The sequence below is a fragment of the Pseudochaenichthys georgianus genome, chromosome 10 (genome assembly GCF_902827115.2).
Source record: "Pseudochaenichthys georgianus chromosome 10, fPseGeo1.2, whole genome shotgun sequence".
Lineage (NCBI taxonomy): Eukaryota > Metazoa > Chordata > Actinopteri > Perciformes > Channichthyidae > Pseudochaenichthys > Pseudochaenichthys georgianus.
The window spans coordinates 15,695,516-15,718,293 of record NC_047512.1 but is presented as its reverse complement, the minus strand read 5'-3'; the positions used below and the strand labels follow the sequence as shown (position 1 = coordinate 15,718,293).

At 40.8% G+C, this 22,778-nt stretch overlaps 2 protein-coding genes across 13 annotated transcripts in view; one reads left to right on the top strand and one right to left on the bottom strand.

Moving 5' to 3' along the window:
- map7d3 (MAP7 domain containing 3) overlaps window positions 1-3,207 on the top strand; it is a 33,190-nt gene extending 29,983 nt beyond the window's left edge. For all 11 annotated transcript variants that reach the window (XM_034092633.2, XM_034092642.2, XM_034092634.2 and 8 more), the window contains 2 exons: window positions 32-324; window positions 410-3,207. In XM_034092633.2, coding sequence (XP_033948524.1) covers window positions 32-324; window positions 410-417 — 301 coding nt within the window. In that variant the 3' untranslated portion in view covers window positions 418-3,207. The remainder of the gene's footprint in view (window positions 1-31; window positions 325-409) is intronic.
- A 53-nt stretch (window positions 3,208-3,260) lies between these two features.
- Window positions 3,261-15,178, bottom strand: fhl1a (four and a half LIM domains 1a). 2 transcript variants are annotated; one of them, XM_034092644.2, is made up of 6 exons: window positions 15,095-15,178; window positions 6,680-6,864; window positions 5,636-5,813; window positions 4,946-5,115; window positions 4,615-4,801; window positions 3,261-4,006 (listed from the first exon to the last, which is right to left on the bottom strand). In XM_034092644.2, exons 2-6 carry the CDS (start codon window positions 6,833-6,835, stop codon window positions 3,852-3,854), a joined length of 846 nt encoding a protein of 281 aa, XP_033948535.1. In that variant the 5' UTR covers window positions 6,836-6,864; window positions 15,095-15,178; the 3' UTR covers window positions 3,261-3,851. The 2 variants fall into 2 exon arrangements, with proteins under 2 accessions (XP_033948535.1, XP_033948534.1); XM_034092643.2 differs by lacking the exon at window positions 15,095-15,178 and adding an exon at window positions 9,065-9,194.
- Window positions 15,179-22,778: the final 7,600 nt, after the last annotated feature.

Below are 22,778 nucleotides of genomic sequence, written 5' to 3'. Positions count from 1 at the left end.
TGAAACTCTTTTCTCTCCCTCTCCTCTCCAGTCCCGTTCCTAAGGGCCGCCTGGTGGAGGGCTCGGAGTTCCTGAATGAGCAGGACTCCGCCAAGGTGGGCTTAGTCTCAGGTCTGAACGGTAAATCCAACCAGTGGAGCTTCGAGGAGCTCAACGACCTCAACGTCCACTCCAAGACTCGGCCCCTGATCCAGGCGGAGGACTGTAAGCAGGTCCTGATCAGCTGTGACGGGAGCTCGGACGGAACCAGGGTGGCCTTCGAGGACAAGGGGACCCCCGCCAACCCCCTGCATTCCTCTAACCAACCAATAGAAGCCCTGTCAGGTGAGGAGTCACGCACACCTGTTGGGAGTGTTCACTCTTTGATGAACTCTTCCTAAAGTACTCACTTCCTCCCGTGTCTCCGCAGAGGTGTGACGCTGCTGCCATCGCTAAGACGCCTCTCTCTGTTGCACTCGTAAAGTTCCTGTCCAGCTGAGCTCCTTCAAAAAAAAAAGTTCCACACGGCTTTCTCCTCTCTCTCTCCTCCTCCTCCTCTTCCAGAGCGAGGAGCACAAGGAGAAGCGGAAAGACCACCCCAAGTGCTACATTTGCACCCCACATTATGAGGAAACAAATATATTCAAATGATATATATATATATATTAAAGAAAACAACGTTATGCTTCAGGGAAATTCCATATATTCCTTCAACGTGCTCGCTTCAGGTCTCTTTCCTCTTCCTCTTGTGTTTAGTTCTCAAAGGTTTTGTTTTTTTTCTATGTTGTGTCTAAATTTGATGACGTTTTTTTTAAGAGTTTTGTTTTTGTCAGGGGTGCATTTGTTGTAATTTATTAATTTTGGCTTTGTTGTTGTTGTAATTATTACCTATGTTTAGTCTTGTTGTTCTTTTCTCTTGTGTGAGAATATTCCAGGACACATGCACACTCGGCTGCGTGAACTGAACAGAGTGACTTAAAGGAGGAAAGGTTAAAACATTCTGTTCTGTCGGGGGTTTGGTGAGGAAAGCGTCCCAGGTTTCACGTGTGATTCGTCTAAATTTACTTGACCGGCTGCTCTTTGCAGGATCCAATATGGCCTTAATATTTCCTCAACTACTAATTTTGAATTGTGAATATACTAAATTGCTTGCGCTGAAGCTCATTCATGCACAGTTAACTCTGTCATGTGCTTACACTTGAAAGTAGACCCTGTATTCATACTGCATTTTGCCCCATTGTCCTGTCTCCCGGTGTGTTTCCTTATTTGGCCACTAGGCGGCGCCTGGAGCTCCATCTGTTACATTTGAAGCTGAATAGTGTTGAGGTTCACTCACAGCACTGTAGTGAATTTGGTTGTTTGTTCAGTGAAGTTTCTGCAGTTTGTTTGTCATTTAGGGTTCGTTAAGGTTTTGTTAATTTTTACATATGTACATAGAAGTTATGTTTACGAGCGACACCATTGTAATTTACATCAGATATGAGTTGCATCACATTTTAGTCTCATCTCCTGCTTGAATACCCATAACTGCAACATACTATCTTAGCAGTGGAAGTCCATTAGTTTCATTCATGGCTACCTCTGAGCTTCTTCAGGTGGTTTGTGTTCGTTACTGAATTGAACCTTGAATATTTGTCTGAAACTACAAATCAGGTTTTCAATGATCTCGTTCTAACTTGAGCTTTTCCAACACATCCACCCATGGTGAGGCTTCTTCACCATTTACATTTATTTCTCCTTTTTCAACCAACTTTGTGAAATTCCCAAAACACCAGCTGCTACATCTGACACAATGCATTTCAATTATTTTTTACAATATCATTTGGCCATTTGTTTATATATAAAAATACATTTCTACATATATTTAAGTGTTATTGTGTTGTGTATATAATCAGTATTAGGCAGATGAAGCCGTGTGTAGGATGAGGGGGCGTCGGGATGTGGATAATTGAAGTCTCTGTGTGCTTTACGTTTCTGTTGGACTCGTGCCCTATGACGGGATGTCAGTTTACGTTTGGGCAGCCTGGATAAACTTACACAAAGCCTGCTTCCACATGAGCTCTGGAAAAAACAAGGGGCCAAGTAGGGACCCACTATATTTTCCTTAAAATCTAGCGTTTGTTTATGTTTGTATGTTTTAGCGCTTTAAGCCCCTACTCTGATTCTGAACTTTGCTTCACGGAGACTAAACACATTGTGATGGTCAGTTGTTACAGCCCTCAGCAGCATGTCTGACCCAGGATCAGTTGTGGCCCGGCCTCTTCTTGATACTTTTAATGTCGTCACAATGTGTTTTATAAGATGTTAGAGGACGTGGGGATGGATAGTTCTAGTAGGCATATCAGCTCAGGTCTTAACTAATCCTTGTAGTAGCAGGCAGAACATGACGTGGGTCAGACATGTTTTCTGTCTCTTCTGGATGGTTCATGAACTGTTATGAAATCTTGAAAGTCCCTATGCTTGAACAGTCCAAGCACGAGGTTCAGAGGACCTTTTATTGTTGCCTTGTTCTCTGCTGGCTAACTAAAATCTCTGTACATACGGACCAGGGGCTTTCGATCTTAGCTTTGATTAATACGCTCAAAGAATGTAACTGACTCCATAAACCGTCCTTCATCCTTTACCATGTCTCTCAGCGCTTTTTGGCTCTCATCTATTACTCATTTAAAAAAACACGACTCTTTGCACCGTCACAAATGACTGGCTATGTTTAGAGAATGGTAACTGAGGAGTAGCTTTACTGTACAGACTCGTAGGAGAGTGATATTCTGGAAGAAAAGAGAACGTCATTTGTGGATTCCCAGATGTTTTAGAAGTCTCATCCCCAAACCTTTCCCCTCCTAGTCCCGTGTAGCATCTGTCGGGGGGGGCGCTGTTGCAGCTGCTTCTTAAACACATTTCGTCTACTCCAGGTCCTGCTGCATCTCTGAGGGCTCGAGTATAGAGCCGACTGCTTTAAGTCCTCAACGTTTTCTTTAACAATAGGATAGAACGGTGCCTTAGATTGAGATTTAGTATTTTTATTGTATCACAGTTAACAAAGAAAGCTTGTCCTTACCTCGGCCTCGACAATCAGTCTCCCCACCCAGGGCGACTTTGTGAATATGAATATTTCTCTGAAAGATTTACTAACAAAGCCCTGTCCAAGTAAGATTTGTACTGTAAATATATCTAAAAGTGTACTGAGATGATACAAACTGTTAAAACAAATAAAGTCTTGCAAAAATATTCCTTTGCCATGTTTTTTGATGTCTTTCTGTAGAGAAATAAGAGACTTCACATCATTCTTTCCTTTTATTATTGTTTAACATTTCAGTCAAAGTCTTGATTACACAAGCTGTTTATATTTCAGCATAAAAGTCAAAGACCTCATTTTAGATTTGGTTTCTTCTGATAATCCATTGGAAGATACATGTAACGGATTAGTAATCAAAGCTATATGTATGAGCAGCGTTATGCATGTCAAAGCATATTATTCTCTCTGAAATATTCCAGTAAAGCAGTGAAAAAGCTTTTGTCTCATAAAACTACACAGAATCCCGGATTAGATTAGACTAATAGTGCACATCACAATCCCACAAAAGAAACTCTGTTGCCATGTTAGTATCCAACACTGAAACAAGTTGAATAATGTATGAGTAGATAAATGACTCAAGCTTGTGCGTAATTAGTTGAAATAACCTTTATCGTCTGCCAACCTCACAAAGAGAAGTTTCACCAATTTGACATTTGTTTGCTAAATCACAAACGGAATAACATTTATGTTCATTTGAGGCCGTATAGCCTGTTAACAAAAAGGTTATATTTCTGCAAATGAACAGTCTAAATGTCAGTGTTGGTGCAACTCCACTTTAAACACGATCCTCTGCAGCTCACACCTTCTTGGCACAGTCGGGGCAGTGGATTTGCTCTCCGTTGATCACAAAGCGCTTGTTGGCCAGCGAGAGGCAGCACTTCTTGCAGTTGAAGCAGTACTCGTGCCAAGAGAATCCCTCATAGTTCACCACGTTGGTGCCGTGGCCGAACCCTGCAGAGAGCGGAGGACCGCCGTCAGTCAGCAGTGTGAGACAGGTAACCATGCTTCACACACAGATCTCTTTAAAACATTCCTATCATTTGTAATAAGGTACAGTTTGGGCTTAGGTAATGAGAACATTGAGTTTTTCTGAAATTAATTTGGATGGTGTTACTGCATTTGACTTGTATAGGAATAATGAATTCAGAATGACCAGTATGGCTGGCATCATTTATCTTAAAGGCTAAACTGGGCTAAATAAATAATATACCAAATTTTAAAGGAGCAGGAAAAATTGATTAAAGGGGACATTTCTTTATTCAGCTGGTCTGTAACACCTCCAATTTTTCAGAACCATTCATGTAATGTTTGTACTTATAAGAAAGACATTTGAACATCTCTTAACCAAGTAAATATTGATTAATTAGCATATTATTATTATTTCAATATAAATAATATTTGGGCTTTGGAGCTGATCCACCTAAATATGTCGAATGGCCAGTGGGTTGTAATCTGTCAGAGGCCATTATAGTTGTACAGAAAGAAAGTAAAATGCACTACAAACTGATTACCCACAATGCATTCATTCTAATAAAAACATCTGCTCATGCTTCCCTGACCTGTGATTGGGTTTTTGCATCCATGGCACTTCTTGGCCACATCAGTCTTGAAACAGTCCACGCAGTAGACGTCGTTCTCGTGGGAAGTGAAGCGAGCTCCAGCCAGACCTTTGTGGCAGGTTTTGCACACGAAACACTCCGAGTGCCAGGGCTGGTCCTGGTAGCTGATCCCTCCAGAGGTGATGGGCTGAGAGAGGGAGAGAGAGAGGAACATCTTAAACACTACAGAGGTGGAAAATCATTCCCGCTGCTGAAAGTGAACGGTCTGCACCACAGTTGAATTGATATAGACTTGGCTCTATATGGATGAGATGATATGTGGTTGTTGTACCTTCTTGCAGTGGAAACACTTCTTGGCAAACTTCTTGTCGTGGCAGGGAGCGCAGTAGATGTCTTCCCCTTTGGTCAGGAAGCTCTGCGTGCGGATGGGCTGCTTGCATTCAAAGCAGGTGAAGCATTCCTCGTGCCACATCTTGTTCTTGTACTCCACATTCTGGGATCCTGAGACACAGAGATAAAAAAGCATTGTTATGGTTTAAAAGTAAAAAACAGTCCACTCTGTCAGTGCAGCGGATTCGTTGGGATCTAGATCGAGTTTAAAAGCAGGTTAAATCCTTGGTAAGAAAGTGTTGCACACATTTAATAAGCCTTTTCATTAAATGTTTTTCAAATGTTCCTTATCTCTCTGTTATATGAAATAGTTGTTACTAGAGAAAATCACCTTTATGTATTATTTATAAAGAACATACTCATACATCTACTTCATCAGTGTTGCGCAGAAGTGTTTCAATCATGTACAAATGAAAGTGTTGGGCAACCTGAACAACAATTATCATAATGTTTTATTCAAACATCCTGATTGGCAATCATCACATTTTCCGACCGTGCCCGACCCATTTCAAACCGGAAAGAAAAGATACAAACTACACAAATACAAAAATGTGTCTAGCAAAACAACAACACGGTTCTCACTTAGCTCATTGAGGGAAATTAGTGTTTAAAGTAAGAATAGTGAACCCACCTGGCAGGACCACCTTGTAGCAGGCCTGGCACCGGTTGCCATCCTCCCGGGAGCCACACTTGCCGCACATTATCTTGCCATCGTCCCGGGCGTTGAACGGCTCGCTGGCCAGCGGCTTGTAGCACTTGACACAGCGGAAACAGTCCTCATGCCAGTGACGGTTCTTATGGTGCAGCTCCTGAAACACAGAGGATGTTAGCAGAGGTCTCTCACCTTGTCCTCATGCAGACCTCATTAAAGTTTCATCATGGAGAGTGAGGCTCAGGGAAGATTACAGAACGAGCCAATGAGACAGACGTGAGCCAAGAAGGAGTTATGGGATTTAGATGCTAGAAATTCAATATAAAGAATTTAAACCTTAGTGGTATATTTTTCACACATTCAGCTGCCTGTGACTGAGTGGTGAGTTTAATTTGGAAGCAGCCTCCACTAGAGCTTGAGACTGGATGCTCTGAACAGATATAGACAGATATATCATCCCTTTTTTATGTTTTTGTATTCATGCAATAACATTCATAGTAGACATCTAACAAATTCAGGGTGGATATTACTTTTTCACAGAAGACATTTTAAAATGTTATGGTAGAAAAGGCAAAAAGTGTGAAAAAAATCTATGATGCCTGAATTCTGTTGAAAGGGCCTATGAGCAGACAGCAAATCAACTCAATTGATCTAGGCCAACATCTCAGTTTCAGATGTTTTTTTAATCTATAAAAGCTGAAAACATTATCTGAAACTAGAAAACGATTTGAGAAAATGATTTGTGATAAGTAAAAATACTGATGAGAAACTAAAAATACAAGTGTATATGATATTGTACAAATACGGAAATTGTAGCTAATTTATAATGGGCTGCATTATGAAATTATGTTAAATTAGTTTTGTTAACATTTTTTAAATGTGTCCAATTCTGTTTATTATATTTTAAAAGACATATGTCTGAACAAAACACTGCAGCCATTTTCTGTTTATTTAAATGTTTTGATTGTATCTTCTCTTTTACTCATTACTTATGTCTCTGTCACTCAGACACTGTGTTTTCACCTTGGAGTCAGCGCCGATGGGGCGTTTGCACTCCGCACAGGTGTTGGCGCAGAGCTTATCGAAGCACTTGGTGCACACGTGCTTTTCGTCCTTCTTCACATATTTCTTCCCGTGCAGGTTGTCCCGGCAGTAGTAGCAGTCGAAGCGATCAGTCATGGTGGAGGTGAGATAACTCCTGGGACCTCCTGAAAAACACGAGACATTATCAGACTCTAAACATACGTGGCAGCAAGTCACCAGATGGGGACACTGTTGCCTTTTCTATCATCCTCGTGACTCTGAAAAAATGCAATTAATACATTTATTTATATACAACTTACAACAATAGTTGATTAAAAGGGCTTTACAGAAATAAATAACAACAGAAATGGGGAACATGAATCGGCATTTAATGACTAAAGCAGCAAACTCACGCCCCAGTCTGTTACTGTAAACCTGACCTCTAAATGCAAAACAAATCTATGCATAACTTGGACAAAATACATTTCACATGTGTCTCCTTGAACATTTAAAAGACACATGGAGCTTTTACAGAAGCATTCCAGACTGATGAGAGAAGTGAGAGTGATGTTAGAAAATGCAGCCCACAGATGGCTGCGTGCTTTCCAGCCTGCACACTTTGTATCAAGCTCTCACTGAAAGGCTTAGGTCATATTTTTAGATGGTCTGGCTCATTCCATGTCCCTCCCAATCTCATACCCCCACTTCACTTTGGGCTGTATTTTGTCCAGGTCATTATATAAGCTTTCAGTGTAAACACCATGTTGTTTCTTCATTTATCAACATTCCTGTATTCCCATCACAGCCCACGTCCCCTGAGAGCAGACTGAGTGGTTTCCTGAGAAAACGGTGCGTAATGTGGAGTGTGTGGATGGAAGCTGTGTCGGAGAGAGCAGTGTGTGACCTTTAAATTGATTTATATCATGTTAATCCAGGAAACACAAATGGAGGAAACAATGGGAGGAATGGCATTTTTTGTTTTAGTAACCATAGGAACAAGGGCAATATTTATGAAAAGCGTCTGCAGCTAAGTGGGACGTGGTAAACAGCCGTGTGAAGGAGAGGAGCCTCCTGCAGTGAGGTATGTGCCCCTGGTGTGTGTGGATTGAGAGATGAGAGAGGGGTTTCTATCTGCAGCTGTGCTCCAGGGATAAAGACCGCACTGAGCCCCTCACTCCACCCACACTCACCTACTGGTGGCATCTCATGGCACTAAAGTAGTCCAACACTGTTGAATCACACACACAATGCTGGGGTCCCATTACTGAGCCGAGCCAGACCTATTTTGGAACGGGACCCTCTATTTACAGCGCTTTAACCTTCCAGAGGGGACACGTCCAGACGGTAATCTTTTGTTACAAACAGTGTGACAGCTGCCCCCTGTCAAACAGCCATGGTATGTTCCGACCCTCAGCCGCGGAGGGGAGCGGAGTGAACCACTGCGGTCCCTTTGGAGAGCAGGAAAGGTCAACGTGAGACCAGATTGAGGGGTGAGTCAGCGTGTTGGGAGATGATCAGAGGCAGGGTGGCCAGACACGATATCAGCCAAATCAAAAGCGACACTGTCAAAATGTTCTGTTCTCTCTTGACTCCTTCTTATCAGGTCATTTTATAATATATAGCTCTCGTAATGCTTTGGAGATTTACAAAATCACTGTGACTGCAAAACAAAACAATGCAAACTCTGGAACAGCCTGTTCTCCAACATACATCAATACATGAATGAAATGGAAGAGAGCTCCATATGTAAAAACAGAGTTCTACAACATGATGAAACCACTATAAAACAAAAAACTCGTTAAAAAATATATAATTATAAACCCATGAGATCACATCTAAAAAAACACATAATGTGGTTTAATTTTGGATAAGGAAATACTTAAACACAAGTTTGAGATTTTAGATTTGAACATTCGAATGTTAGCTGTTAGTTGTGCTGCAAGATGTTGTTTGAACATGCCACACATCAACAAGAGATGGACATCATAAACACACAATCCTCAAATCCTCATCTCGTGACAAGTCTTCAAATTAGTTGATTTAAAAAAAAAAAAAATTGAAGGATTATGTTTTTTTATTGGTAGATAGATTATTTATTTCTTAGGTTGACTAAAACATTTAATGTCCACTGTCACTAATCTGAAAACAAGGCTATTTTTCTTTTATGAAGTTATAAAAAATGGTTGTTATACAAGACAGTTATCTTGTGCAATATCATGTTAAAAAAGCTTTCAGTTTGAGTCTTGGGCAATTTCTCACAAGCTTCACAGGGAAAAAAACGCCAATAACAGCATGTTTTTTTAGTTTTGCACCGGATTACTGAAAACATATTAAATAACTTAATGTCATCCACAGTTTGCACCAGCCATTTTTATGTTAAGTTACCTGAGTGTCTGTAAGCCATGATGCCGGTCAGGAGGAGGAGAAGAAGAAGAAATGAAAAGAGACTACAGGAGACGGTAGCATCCACAGAGGGTCACTCCCAGAGACCACAGCCTGGTTCAGTTATGGGGGGCTGTATATACCCCTCTGTGACCCGCACACACCCCTGAGATCACGTCCAAATCCAACCCTAACCCTTAACCCACACTCCTTTTTAGGGTATGGATTAGAGAATAGGGCGGATGGGGGACAGCATGAGGGGATAGATTAGGTGATAGAGACTGGAATCCACTGCTGTAACATCAGACGATACAAAATAAAAAAGGGGTTTGAATGATGGCCCTGAGGGATCACAGACACTCCCACTGCCCGACATAACAAGTTTTCTTAGAGTGCTCAGGACATGTACCGATGACATGCTGGATCACTTAACATCCTAACTTCTTAAAGGGATGACTCACAGGAGCGAGATGAAATGACTGAGCTGAGGAGAGACAAAGAGTGCCATATGAGTATGTCTTCTTATCTAAGTTATTCGTTTAGTATCCAGCGCTTGCACCAGCCCTTTTTAATACATTTGATCTGAGTAAGTTAGTAGGAAAAGAAAAAGAAATAAAAAAGGAAATACAGGAGGAGATGGTAGCATCCAGAGGGTCAAACCCAGAGACCATGGCCTTGTTGAGAAAGAGTTTGTTCAAAACTGAACTGCAAAGTGAGGCGAAGTAGAATATCTTAGAATAGAGATGAATAAATACTGCCAGTGATTTCTTTCCTGTTTATCTTTTTGTGATTCTTGTTCCAAAAGGGAAGATTTATTTGAAAGCTGCAGGAAACACCGGTTGCATAATAATAAGAAGAAATAGAAATTAAAACCTTCATCTATTAAACTTCAAAATAATGTGAAAAAAGCCCAGGCATTCTAATTGCATGTAAACCGGTAATAACTTGTTACTTGGCCAGTTGGGCAGCAGAAACAAGTGCAAATAGTTTGATAACTTATTTACTCAAGCAGTGGATGCAAAGCTTTGTAAGATTCATTCAAAGGTGTGTTCTGGTCGTTTGACATCCTATAACCACTCCTTTGGTCTCTACCAACTCCTCACCTCGCTCTCAGCAGAGCAGCTGAGAGCTCAGTATGTTATCCAGCTGGTCTGTAACTGTCAGTCTGCTGTTCGGTGCAGAGCAGGCTGTGGACTGTGAGTTCTACAGATGGTCTGTAGTGTGAGAGTGAACCAGCACCGTACATTTGTGGGCTGGAAAACCAAAACAAATGAGCTGAAAATAGCAACAACAAATCCCTGCGGAGAACTGGGTGTTCACTTTCTGTAGGGTCATCAACACCTTTAGCATTACAAGCAGTCATGGATTTGTATCTAACTACTGATTATAGCTGCTTCACGTAAGTATTACCATATGTATCACTGCCAACCCACTATTCTGATATAACCCATCATCATCTTTTCTGCTTGGAGCAGATGCTCCACAGATGGCACTTTACTCTGATTGGTTTGGGCCCTCAGAGTCAGAAGAGCTTAAACACAGAAATGTTGGATGGTGATGGGAATGAGAGGAGACTGAGAGCCACCAGAGACCAGAGTAACTCTTAACTATATCAAATAAACTTCTTCATATCAGATACAAAACCAATCAATGCAGTCTGCGTGACTGTGTGCTTGGCCTTACAAAGGGTATCTGGTTGTAATTACATTATATTTGATTTGTTCCATTACCATGGAGCCCAGCATGGCGTTTGTCCTTTTTCTAATCTGTCACCCAATTACTCTAAAGCCATAAAGACTAATTAATGAGCAGGAAGGCGCCAAGACTCCCGGCCTACCGAACCTCTTCCAGTAGTGGGTCGGCTCTCTGATACAGCAGCACATCTGTTCCTCCTCCTCTAATGCTTCCTGTTCTTTTCTTAATCCCCAACCAGACACTTTGTCTGTTCTTTCCCTTCATTTCACATCTCTCAGTCATGGCATCATGCACTTCTCTCGGATTATGTAACTTGCATAAGAAAGTGTAGATCTTACCTCTATATATTATTGAGCAACAGTATTCAAAAAAAGAAAGCACAATTAGCGTTAGCCGGATGTGAATAAAGAAGAAGAAAGAAAGTTTGTGAACTTTGTGAGCACAGTTTATAACTCAAAAATACAAGAAAAATACATATTACATATTTGGTACGAACATATTGTGTAATGCTTCAATGGCAAGTTATTTTGGAAGTAGGATAATGTGAGGGGACACACATTACTGTACCACACCGGCAGTATAAATATAATGTATCACATTTGGAAAATTGAGCACAATCAAATGAATCTGTCTTGGTCAAGTTTTCTCATTCTGAATTCAATTGCCATTTTAATAATCAAGAAACACGTTTAAAATAAAGTCCAACGTAGGACAAATGCCAAAAAAGCATGCATGTTTACCAGACTATCTATAGTACACAACTGTTGTTTAGATAGGAGAGATTTTATGCTGAAGCACTGTCTATCGGTCTTCTTCCTGCTTTGAGTTTCCTGACAGCGCTCATATGAAGTGGTGTCAGTCTCCTCTGCTAGCTGCTGTCCTGATATGACTGGATTGCAGAGCACACATCTACACCTGCCACCTCCAAAGCCTGCTTTTAATAGAGCGGGACTAACTGCTGATCCTGTGGGACAATAAATAAAACTATAAAATATATTCTTTACAAATAGAAACATATAGCACGAAGGCGTAATCACTTTCTTTTTCACTAATGGAAACACTGCAATATGCTCGGAGCATATCATGAATGTTTTGCTTGGTGTTGCCTCTTGAGGTTGTAGTTGGCTGGTACAGAGACACAGGACATCTGGCGTGTACTTCCTCAACCATCAAGTGCAAATCGCTCAGTGTGATAGGAACTCAAGCTCACACTCTGTTCACTGTTACCAATGGCAACAAAAAGGTTGTATCTGAGAGCTCGTCTCTCAACATGACCTCTCGCCCCCGGACATCCATGAGTCTCAGTCATCCTCCAAATCTCAGTCATCCTAGTGCGCAGACAGAGCAGTGACAGAGCGAGCCACACTATCATCGTCAGGGAAACAGTGACACACACACACACACACACACACACACACACACACACACACACACACACACACACACACACACACACACACACACACACACACACACACACACACACACACACACACACACACACACACACACACTCTCTCATTTGTCAACACACACAAAAGGTCAGTGGCAGCAGGCAAGGTGTGGCTGCAGGACCCAGACACATAGAGGGCAAATATGTGTGGACAAAAGGCCACAAGGGGGGCGCTATCACCACAGTAACACTCCTGTCTAGTGGCTAGGGCTAAGTGTTGCCAACACACACACACACACACACACACACACACACACACACACACACACACACACACACACACACACACACACACACACACACACACACACACACACACACACACACACACACACACACACACACACACACACACACACACACTTTCAGATAAAGCCTGCACTGGAGGCCAGCAAGCACTTGAGCTCTCGTCTCACATGACCCGAGCCTCTAAACACAGTCAGTCCTTTCTGCTGATGTGAGGAGCAGCTTTGTTAAGGAAGCTGTAGTAGTGACTTCCTTGAGGATACATATAAATCATCTGAAATCTTGTCTATCTCTATTTTGTAATTTCTGAGACGTGATGTTCTGGCATCATGTTAATTTACATTTTAATATTGTATATGTAAATGTTCACATTAAGAGACTATTGTTTTCCTCACACAAGCAGCTCTCAGTAGCTAATCCAAGCCGATTTCTGCTATCCCCTTAACTTAAGGGTACTTTTACTTTACAGGAGTTTATTTGAAGACTGTACTTTTATTTCAGAGGGAAATAACTGTTGCACTCTCTTTAGCGATCTGAACAAGCTAGTTACTAAAAGCTTTGCAGAATAATTGACATATAATCAGCTTCTAAAATGTGATGAGTCTTCATGGATGTAAAACTTTTCTGGAAAATGAAATACTTCTTTATGAAATACTATAATATTTAGAGTTTACTTTTGAAAAATGTGTTTGTTCAACAACAACAAAAAGGACACACTCTACTTTAATGCTACAATAAGAGGCTACTCTTTGAATGAAGAAATATAGAAAGTAAACATTATCTGTGTTATTAATAAATTCCCATCTGACTCTTGTAGCCCTGCATGAAATCCTGAACACATTAGCTTCTTCTCTTCTGAAAATCGTGCAGTCTTTTCATTTCCTCTTATCGTGGCTTTTGCTCTCGCCTCTTGTCTTTCTTTCTGTTTTATTTGAAAGTAAGAATGTGCAATTCAGCTGAGGCTCTGAGCTGAAGAGAGGAGAGGAAGAGGAAAGCAGTGCAAGACAAGAAGTTCAACATCCACAAGACAGATGATTGCCTCGACTCAGCCAACACAGACAAACAAGCAGCATTGCCTATTTAGGAGTATTGCACGGGTCTGCTGAGAGCGCTGTTTCACGTGTCTCCTCAACTCCATCATCTGCTCTCAGACACACCCTCTCTCTTTTCTCTTTCTGTATGTTTCTCTGCTCCATTTGAAGAATAAAAGTCATGATGAAATCATTTGAAGGCACTAAAGCTCCAAGTGTGGAAAATGTCTTCTTGCTGAATTCTACATATGAATGAACAATCTGTCATGGTGCTGCTGGACTGTTTGTATGCTTATTTTATATCAGACATTTATAATTAAAAGACTTATTATATACAATTAGTAGTCCTAAAATTGATGTATAAACTGCTGCATAAAAATCCAAGCCCAAAAGAAAAAGCAGTCTTTTGAAGTAGAATGTGGGTTAATTTATTACTTGGTGAAGTTCAAAGTTGTTATGGCTTTTGAAGGATGGTGAAGTCATACTTAAGCCACAAGGAGGTCCAGTGTGCCATGAGAAGAAGGAGCTAATCTCCAGGTCTCTTTAATGACATCATGCATTTGGTTTGGCAGCTGCCCAAAGCAGAAAGGGAGGAGACGGTAGCTGATTTAGGTTTTAACAGTTTCAAGCCACACATGATGGTGCCTTTGCGTTCTGCTGTTCATTATAGGGATGCCAGGAGTCCACTTACAGCATACATAACAACATGTGCATTAATAATATCACAACACACAATGTCCTCATTGAGCTGGAGTACATCATATTGTTACGGTTTACAAACATTATGTTATGTATGAGGGAGAGGTAATGGAAGTAGTATTCAGACCCTTAATGTCATATTATTTAAATGTCATACATTCAAAACTTCTATCTAAACTATTTTATTGTACCATCATTCTCAATGTAGGCTACTGCTATGTACAACCAATATCTTAATGTTGTAGCTTTATGGGTTAGATGATTTTTTTAAAAGTTTTGGTTGTAACAGTGCAACATTTTATGAAGTATTCATAGTTTTGTTTCCAGAACTTGCCATTTAAAAGCTGTTAAGAGTCAATGTAAAGGAGCATCATAATAAATTAGCATCAAATCATAAATAAATCTATTTATTCTGGCTATGAACAACATCGCTCTTATTTTAAAAGGATATAAGTCACTGACTGATAGCTAAAATATATAACGGGGTTTTTTTTTTTTTAAAGGAAAAAAAAAGGTATACACTATGTTTCTCCAAAATATATGAACTCGTGGGTGGAACTATAGAGATGCACGCAAATGGATAGCAACACATGTGCATTGACAAATACAGTTCATCACCTGTTAGGCAGCAAACCACTGTGCTCCAAATAAACTTAAGTGGACTGAAAAATGTATGTGTCACACGTTTCTGTATTTTCCAGTCAGGACGCTCTGTTTTTAACTCGGGATGTAACTGATCTCAATTATATCGGAAATCTCCACCCGATGAGTTAAACGCAGCAATTACGCACTTGACATAACTAATCCTAAATGGACCGAATAGCCGGCTGGTGATAAACTTCCTCTGTCCAGTGAACAGAGCAGCTGTCTGATAACCTGCGTGAAACAGAGCTGTGGTTTTGGACTCACCTCTCCAGAGCGAACAGATGAGCGTCTCTCTCTGAACCAGCAGCAGCAGCAGCGTGTCCGGTGGCTTCAGCTCAAATGTAAAATCTGCGGAGGCAACGCAGCTTTAAAAGACAGAGGGAGCAAGAGAAAAACACTTCAGGACATGAGCCAAACCTCTACTAGCTCTCATAAACAATGACCTCAACCAGAAATGTACAAGATCTCTTAGTAAAGTTCTCATTGGCACTCGAAGCAAACGGGATTCTGCAAAAAACAATTAAGTCATAACTTTTCTGCATCAACGAGCATGCAGACTTAATAATGGCCTGTCTGTGTCAGAGCATAGGCTGATCTCCATTTATTATATGTGTCAATGTTTTAATATGTAAACATTTCTGGTGTTTATTAAAGATGGTCTAACTTGTTCACTTTTGCCCTTCTTCTGTGTTGGCCTCACTCCTCTCCTTCTTTGGTAATGAAAAGAAGAATCAAGATGACTCAGTCTTAACACCAAAGTAAATACATGCAGCCCTGTATACTTAACCCTCAAAGTTAAGCCATTACAATTACAAACAGATGATGAAATGCCCAAAAGGTGATCCTCTAAACAGATGCCAGCTTTAATTTCAGCGGTCATTAAGACTAAAGGCCAGGGGCGGACTGGGACTACAAATCAGTCCGGGACTCTCGACCGGCCCACTTCGGTACCGCCGGCCCACCGCTAGTAAATACCGCTAGTAAATTGTCGGGGGGGGGGGGGGGGGGGTAGACAATTTACTAGCGGTAGACATTAAGGGTAAATAATGTCTACCTCCGGGCCGGTGGACTTGTATTATCACTGGCCCCACCATTGTAACCACTGGCCCGGAGCATTCGTCAACAAAAAAAAAATCGACTAATAATGAAGAAAATTAACACATTTGTTGCAATAGTAATGTATGCACTAACTACATTACTACTTGTACTACAACATTTTAATCATCAGATTTTCCTCAATTGTTCATATTTGGTTTATTAAAATAATGATATTGTGGTCATTGTTAAAAAATGTCTGCTATTATTATCTGTATAATGCACTTTCTGCCTTCCTGTCATTAGGAGTTAGACATGTAATGGCTATGTAATAGATTTGATTTGAACCTTCATTATCCTAAACTGCTGGGACATTTTGCCAATACCTTTATATTGTCTACTCTTCACTTACTTGTCAGCATAGGTCGGCATTGATGTACAGAGCCGACAGAAGACCTTGTTTATATTGGCATCATATTGAGAGGTGCAGTGACGCGTCCTGAAACCAGGAAGTAAGCTGCTGGTTCCCTCGACAAGGGTTTTGGAAAATAGCTGGAAATAAGGTCTGTGGAAAACAAACCCGTTTGATAAATGCATGTTTTGTTCAGCCGGATAATCTCCACATGTCTACCCTACTTTTATAATATTCGAATCATAAATCTAATCGATAGATTATAAAAGGGTTTTAGGACGCGTCACTGCAGCCAACTCCATCGATCAAGCTGGCTGAAACTTTCTCTCCCTCTTCTTCTCCTCTCCCTGTCACTCTCCTTTAACTCCTCCGGTGACTTTCTTTTATTTGAAGATTGTTTTTTGCCCGGCGCTTGGCCGGTTACCGCTGGTATTAAAAACATTTGGCGAATGGTTAGGTGGCGCGAAGCAGCGCGCCCCCGCTCACCGGAGCCTGCTCCCGCTGCGCTCCGGAGAAAACAGCTGTTTGCTTTTCACCAACAACAACGACAACCGACTCACGGAACGCTATGTTGTAGCGTTGATAAACGAAACAATTTAACTAAATTGCTAGTCAAAATACCAATACCACAGGACCATTTTTATATTTTTAGTGGCCCGAGCGGGCAAGTGGAAAGTACGTTATGCTGGCCCGGGGTGTCTAAATAGTGCTTCCGGGCCAGCGGGCCATTTAGGCCCATTCCCAAACCGCCCCCTACACCCTACCCCTACACCCTACCCCTCCGTTTGCGCGTTCACGCGGAGGGTCCGCCATATTGAGGGCTGTTCCAAAGCAACGAGTGTGGAGGGGGAGTCACCCTCAAACAGCGAGTCTGCAGCGGTGCTGACTTGAGACCGGTCTCTACCTGACCGGAGTCACGCTGTGTGTGTCCGTCAGGAAACACGCTGTTTACAAGTAGTTCCAGCAAACATCCACTGATAAATTGCGATGTTAACAACCTCATGATAACCTCAATCAATCAATCAATCAATCAATGTTTATTTATATAGCCCAATATCACAAATGTTACATTTGTCTCAGTGGTCTTCACAGTGTGTACAGAATATCAGTATGACAATACGACACCCTCTGTCCTTAGACCCTCACATCGTACAAGGAAAAACTTCCAAAGAAAACCCAGTTTAAAGGGAAAAATGGGAGAAACCTCAGGGAGAGCAACAGAGGAGGGATCCCTCTCCCAGGACGGACAGACGTGCAATAGATGCCGTGTGTAAATTGAAAAGATAATACATTTGCAACATAGGTAGTCCAAATGTTTGGAAATGCATGTGTGTATAATAGGAAGATGAATCCACGAGGATATCCATCCAGGACCTATGATCCAGGACCACAGCCACGACTCAAGATCCAGCGCTCGCGATCCAGGACACAGGACCGCAGGATCATCCATGACTCCGGATCCCAGCGTATATAGACACCAAAAAGAAAGACATTTGGGGAAGCTGGGTTAATCGGAACATGAGTGTACACGGGTATAGACAGAGAGAAGGAAGAAGTAAGATGTCCCCCGACAAACTAAGCCTATATCAGCAAAACTAGGGGCTGAATCTAATCAGCCCTAACTATAAGCTTTATCAAAAAGGAAGGTCTTAAGCGCACTCTTAAAAACGGATAGGGTGTCTGCCGCCCGAACACAAACTGGAAGCTGATTCCACAAATGTGGAGCTTGATAAGAAAAGGCTCTGGCTCCCATTGTACTTTTAAAGATTCTAGGAACAACCAACAACCCTGCATTCTTGGAACGCAATGCCCTAGTAGGACAGTAGGGTATAATGAGTTCTTTAAGGTAAGATGGCGCCTGCCCATTAAGGGCTTTGTAGGCGAGAAGAAGAATTTTAAATTCTATCCTGTGTTCTATAGGGAGCCAGTGTAAGGCAGCCAAAACAGGAGTAATGTGGTCCCTTTTCCTAACTCTGGTTAGTACACGAGCCGCAGCATTTTGAATCAGCTGAAGCGACTTGATTGACTTCTTGGTACTCCCTGATAATAAAGAGTTACAATAATCCAGCCTAGAAGTAACAAATGCATGGACTAGTTTCTCTGCATCGTTTTGAGGCAAGATATGCCTGATTTTTGCAATGTTACGTAGATGGAAGTAGGCGGTCCTTGAAATTGATTTTATGTGGGCGTTAAAGGATAAATCCTGATCAAATATAACACCAAGATTCCTTACAGTCTCACTGGAGGCCAAATTAATGCCATCCATAGTTAGTATGTCTTTAGATAATTTGTTTCGTAGATTCTTCGGGCCAAGTACAATAACTTCAGTTTTGGTCGTGTTTAACATCAAAAAGTTTAAGGTCATCCACGTTTTTAAGTCCTTAAGGCAGTCTTGAATTTTATTTAGATGATTAATTTCATCAGGCTTGATTGATAAATATAGTTGAGTATCATCCGCATAACAATGAAAGTTTACAGAATGATTCCTTATAATATTGCCTAACGGAAGCATATATAATGTGAACAAAATAGGTCCGAGCACTGAGCCCTGTGGCACTCCATGGCTAACTTTGGTTTGCGTGGAAGATTCATCGTTAACACGTACAAACTGAGAGCGTTCAGATAGATAGGACCTAAACCAGCCTAAAGCAGTTCCCTGTATGCCAACTAAGTGCTCTAGTCTTTGCAATAGGATATCATGGTCGATAGTATCAAATGCAGCACTGAGATCGAGCAAAACAAGAATAGAGACAAGTCCCTTGTCTGAGGCTATTAGAATATCATTTGTGACTTTAACCAGAGCTGTCTCTGTGCTATGATGTGTTCTAAAGCCAGACTGAAAATCTTCAAATAAATCATTGTTTTTTAAGTAATCACACAACTGTTTTGCGACCGCTTTCTCAAGAATTTTTGAGAGGAACGGAAGATTAGAAATAGGTCTATAGTTGGCTAAAACCTCTGGATCGAGGTTGTGCTTTTTAAGAAGCGGTTTTATCACTGCTACTTTGAATGATTGTGGAACATAGCCTGATAATAAAGACATATTCATAATATTTAATAAAGAAGTGCTAATTAATGGAAAAACTTCCTTCAACAGCTTAGTTGGAATTGGGTCTAACATACACGTTGATGGTTTAGAAGAGAGAATCATTGAATGTAATTGTTCAAGGTTAATGGCTGAAAAGCATTCTAGTTTACTATCTAGTGTAATATTAGAACTTACGATTCCAGGAGCTGTTGATAACACTATACTGGTCGAAGGCAAGAGGTCATTAATTTTGTTTCTAAGAGTAACAATTTTATCGTTAAAAAAGCACATAAAATCATTACTACTGAGTGCTATGGGAATAGAAGGCTCAATCGAGCTGTGGCTCTCTGTCAGCCTGGCTACAGTGCTGAAAAGAAATCTTGCATTATTCTTATTCTCATCTATTAATGAAGAGTAGTAGGCTGCTCTCGCTTTACGCAGTGCTTTCTTATATTCATTGAGAGTAATATGCCAAATTAAACGAGATTCTTCAAGTTTAGTGGAACGCCATATCCTTTCAAGTTGTCTAGACTTTTGCTTTATTTTGCGGGTTTCGGCATTATGCCATGGAGCTAATCTATGTTGTTTTATTTTCTTCTTTTTCAAAGGAGCAACATAATCTAATTTTATTCGCAGTGCATCTATAGCACTATCAACAACATGATCAATTTGGGGTGGTGTACATTTTGTATAAGTTTCCTCCCCTACATGCAGACATGCTATCGAGTTAAGTATTGGTTGAATCTCTTCCTTAAATGTGGCTATAGCACTAACAGATAGGTTTCTGCTGCAAGAGCTTTTGACTAATGCTTTGTAGTCTAGTAACAGTACTTCAAAAGTTACTAAGAAATGGTCGGATAAAGCAGGATTATGCGGTTCGACTAATAGTTGCTCAATTTCAATACCATAAGTCAGAACAAGGTCGAGAGTGTGATTATAACAGTGGGTTGGTTTATTTACACTCTGACAGAAACCAACAGAATCTAATATAGAGTTAAATGCAACAGTAAGGCTATTTTTATCATCGTCAACATGAATATTAAAGTCACCTACGATAATTACTTTGTCTGTTTTAAGAACCAAAGTTGATAAAAACTCAGAGAATTCTGATAAGAATTCTGAATAAGGACCTGGTGCACGATACACTGTAACAAATAAGATTGGCTGCAAAGTTTTCCAGGTCGGATGCGTAAGAGGGCATCTAAGCCATCGTATGACCGCCGGTGGAGTTTCTCAGGCTCCGGCAGCAACTTCGTGAACGGCAACTTCGGAGAAACTCCACCAGCGATCGATGACTGAAGATGCCCTCACGAATGGCCCGATGTTGCTACGATCACAGCCGAATTTGAACATTTCCTTTATCGTGTGTCCATCGGGTTGTTTTATTGCACAACAAAATCATGTAAACATATGATGTAAATAACCAAATTTGTGTTCTGTGAAACTAAAAAGGATATCATATATTATTTTGAAGGACAGTTCAGTTGACAGGAAGTTGTTGTTGTTGTTGTTATGGAAACAACATTGCGGAGAAAACGTAATATTTTCTACATATAAAGACGGATAAAGTAAAGAACAAAGTCTGAAGATATCAGTACAGTATCATAGTACTGTAACATAATTGTTTTTGTTACTTTCATTGCAGTTGTATGTCTTAAATGTAATGTAAATGTTGCCTTCGTGTGTGGTTCGGGGCCATCTTCGTGCGAAATTCACAATTCCATATTCGTGTGTCCATCGGGTGTCAATTTCGGGACAGTGTGACAGGGGCTTAAACAGCTCTCAGAGCTCCATCCAAGGATCCAGAGGAAACATCTGACTCTAAGGTGAGAGGGAGGATTCGTTTGTTTTTAAAATCAGCATGAAGACGAAGGGAAGGTTTAAAGGTCAAGTCTGTAGTGTTTAAGGCAGGCTCTTATAAACAACTCTGACAATAAGTATGTTGTTTTTTCTACTTGTAAAAAAGCTGACACTTGGTAACCCATTACCCCATTTCAAGTTGATTTAATTAACAAACACAATACAAACGGTTGATACTTTGGATAGATGTTGATAATCTGTGAGTGTCCTTTACATATCCGGCTGGAGATATTTCACCGTGCACATTTGCAAGAGTAATGGCAGGCTAGAATGTCCCTAAAGAATCCATGAGTGGATGCATTTAAATGCAACAGCGGATGCAGTGCACAGCACAAACCTTCATCTGTTATGTTTTTCAAGAGCCTCATTTTGTGGAATTCCTTGTAAGTGAAACTCTTTGCTTTATTTAAAAGCATTACATATTTTATTATGAGTGTGAACATGGTGGAATTGATTGATTTGACGCATTCGACAAAATAAAGAAATGTGTGGAAATCAAGTGTAATGCTGCTGAGAGACCTCTATTATTATCCACACAAGCCAAAGAGCTAAGTGTCCCTTTAAAACAACTATGTCCTCCCTGGACTTACTCCACTATTCAGACATTCTTGAGCCGACTGGAGGGAGTTGTGCCCATATAAGGAACATGTTACCTGATATCTGGCACAAATCGTGCCTGAGAATACAATGCCATCAGTCTTTTGCTGTGCAGGGTGTGGCTTTCATATTAACACCACTGTGCCTCTATATGGGGTACAGTTCTTTATATTCAATATCTTTTTGTTTCATTAAATAAGGTCCATTGACAAAAAACGTGACATAAAGAAAGACTTGGTGAACGTTTTATCGCAGCAGAGCAACGGTCATATTTCACATGGTGATGATAAGGCGCGCGCGCGCGCACACACACACACACACACACACACACACACACACACACACACACACACACACACACACACACACACACACACACACACACACACACACACACACACACACACACACACACACACACACACACACACACACACACACACACACACACACACACACACACACACACACACACACACACACACACACACACACACACACACACACACACACACACACACACACACACACACACACACACACACACACAGCAGGCCTCTTTGGTCAGATACTGCTAATGAGATGATAAGCAGGATAAGAGGAAACATTCAGTATTTCTTCTCTTAATAAAACGTTTCTTTCAATGCAGAACACCCCCCAATAATGACTCTTAAACTTGGTGAATATTTGATCAAATCGGGGGAACAAGATGTAGTTATTAGAGCAAAGTTCACATTTCACATGGTGTCATAGAATACAACTATGGTTTTTAAATTCCCAACCTTTTGTAACCTTCAATGTAAAAACTTGCATATGTATAAAGGCATAACCACACTTAAAAAAAATTATTTTGACCTTAAGAATCCCAATGAGATAAAAAAAAAGTGTTACAAAAAAAGGGGAATGTCAGAAAAATCGTTAAAAGTAGAAATCTCACAAGCTTTCATATTTCTCATTTGACCCTTTGGTAGGACTGTGCCCTCTTGTTCGAAGCAACTGCAACCCAAATGTTTGGA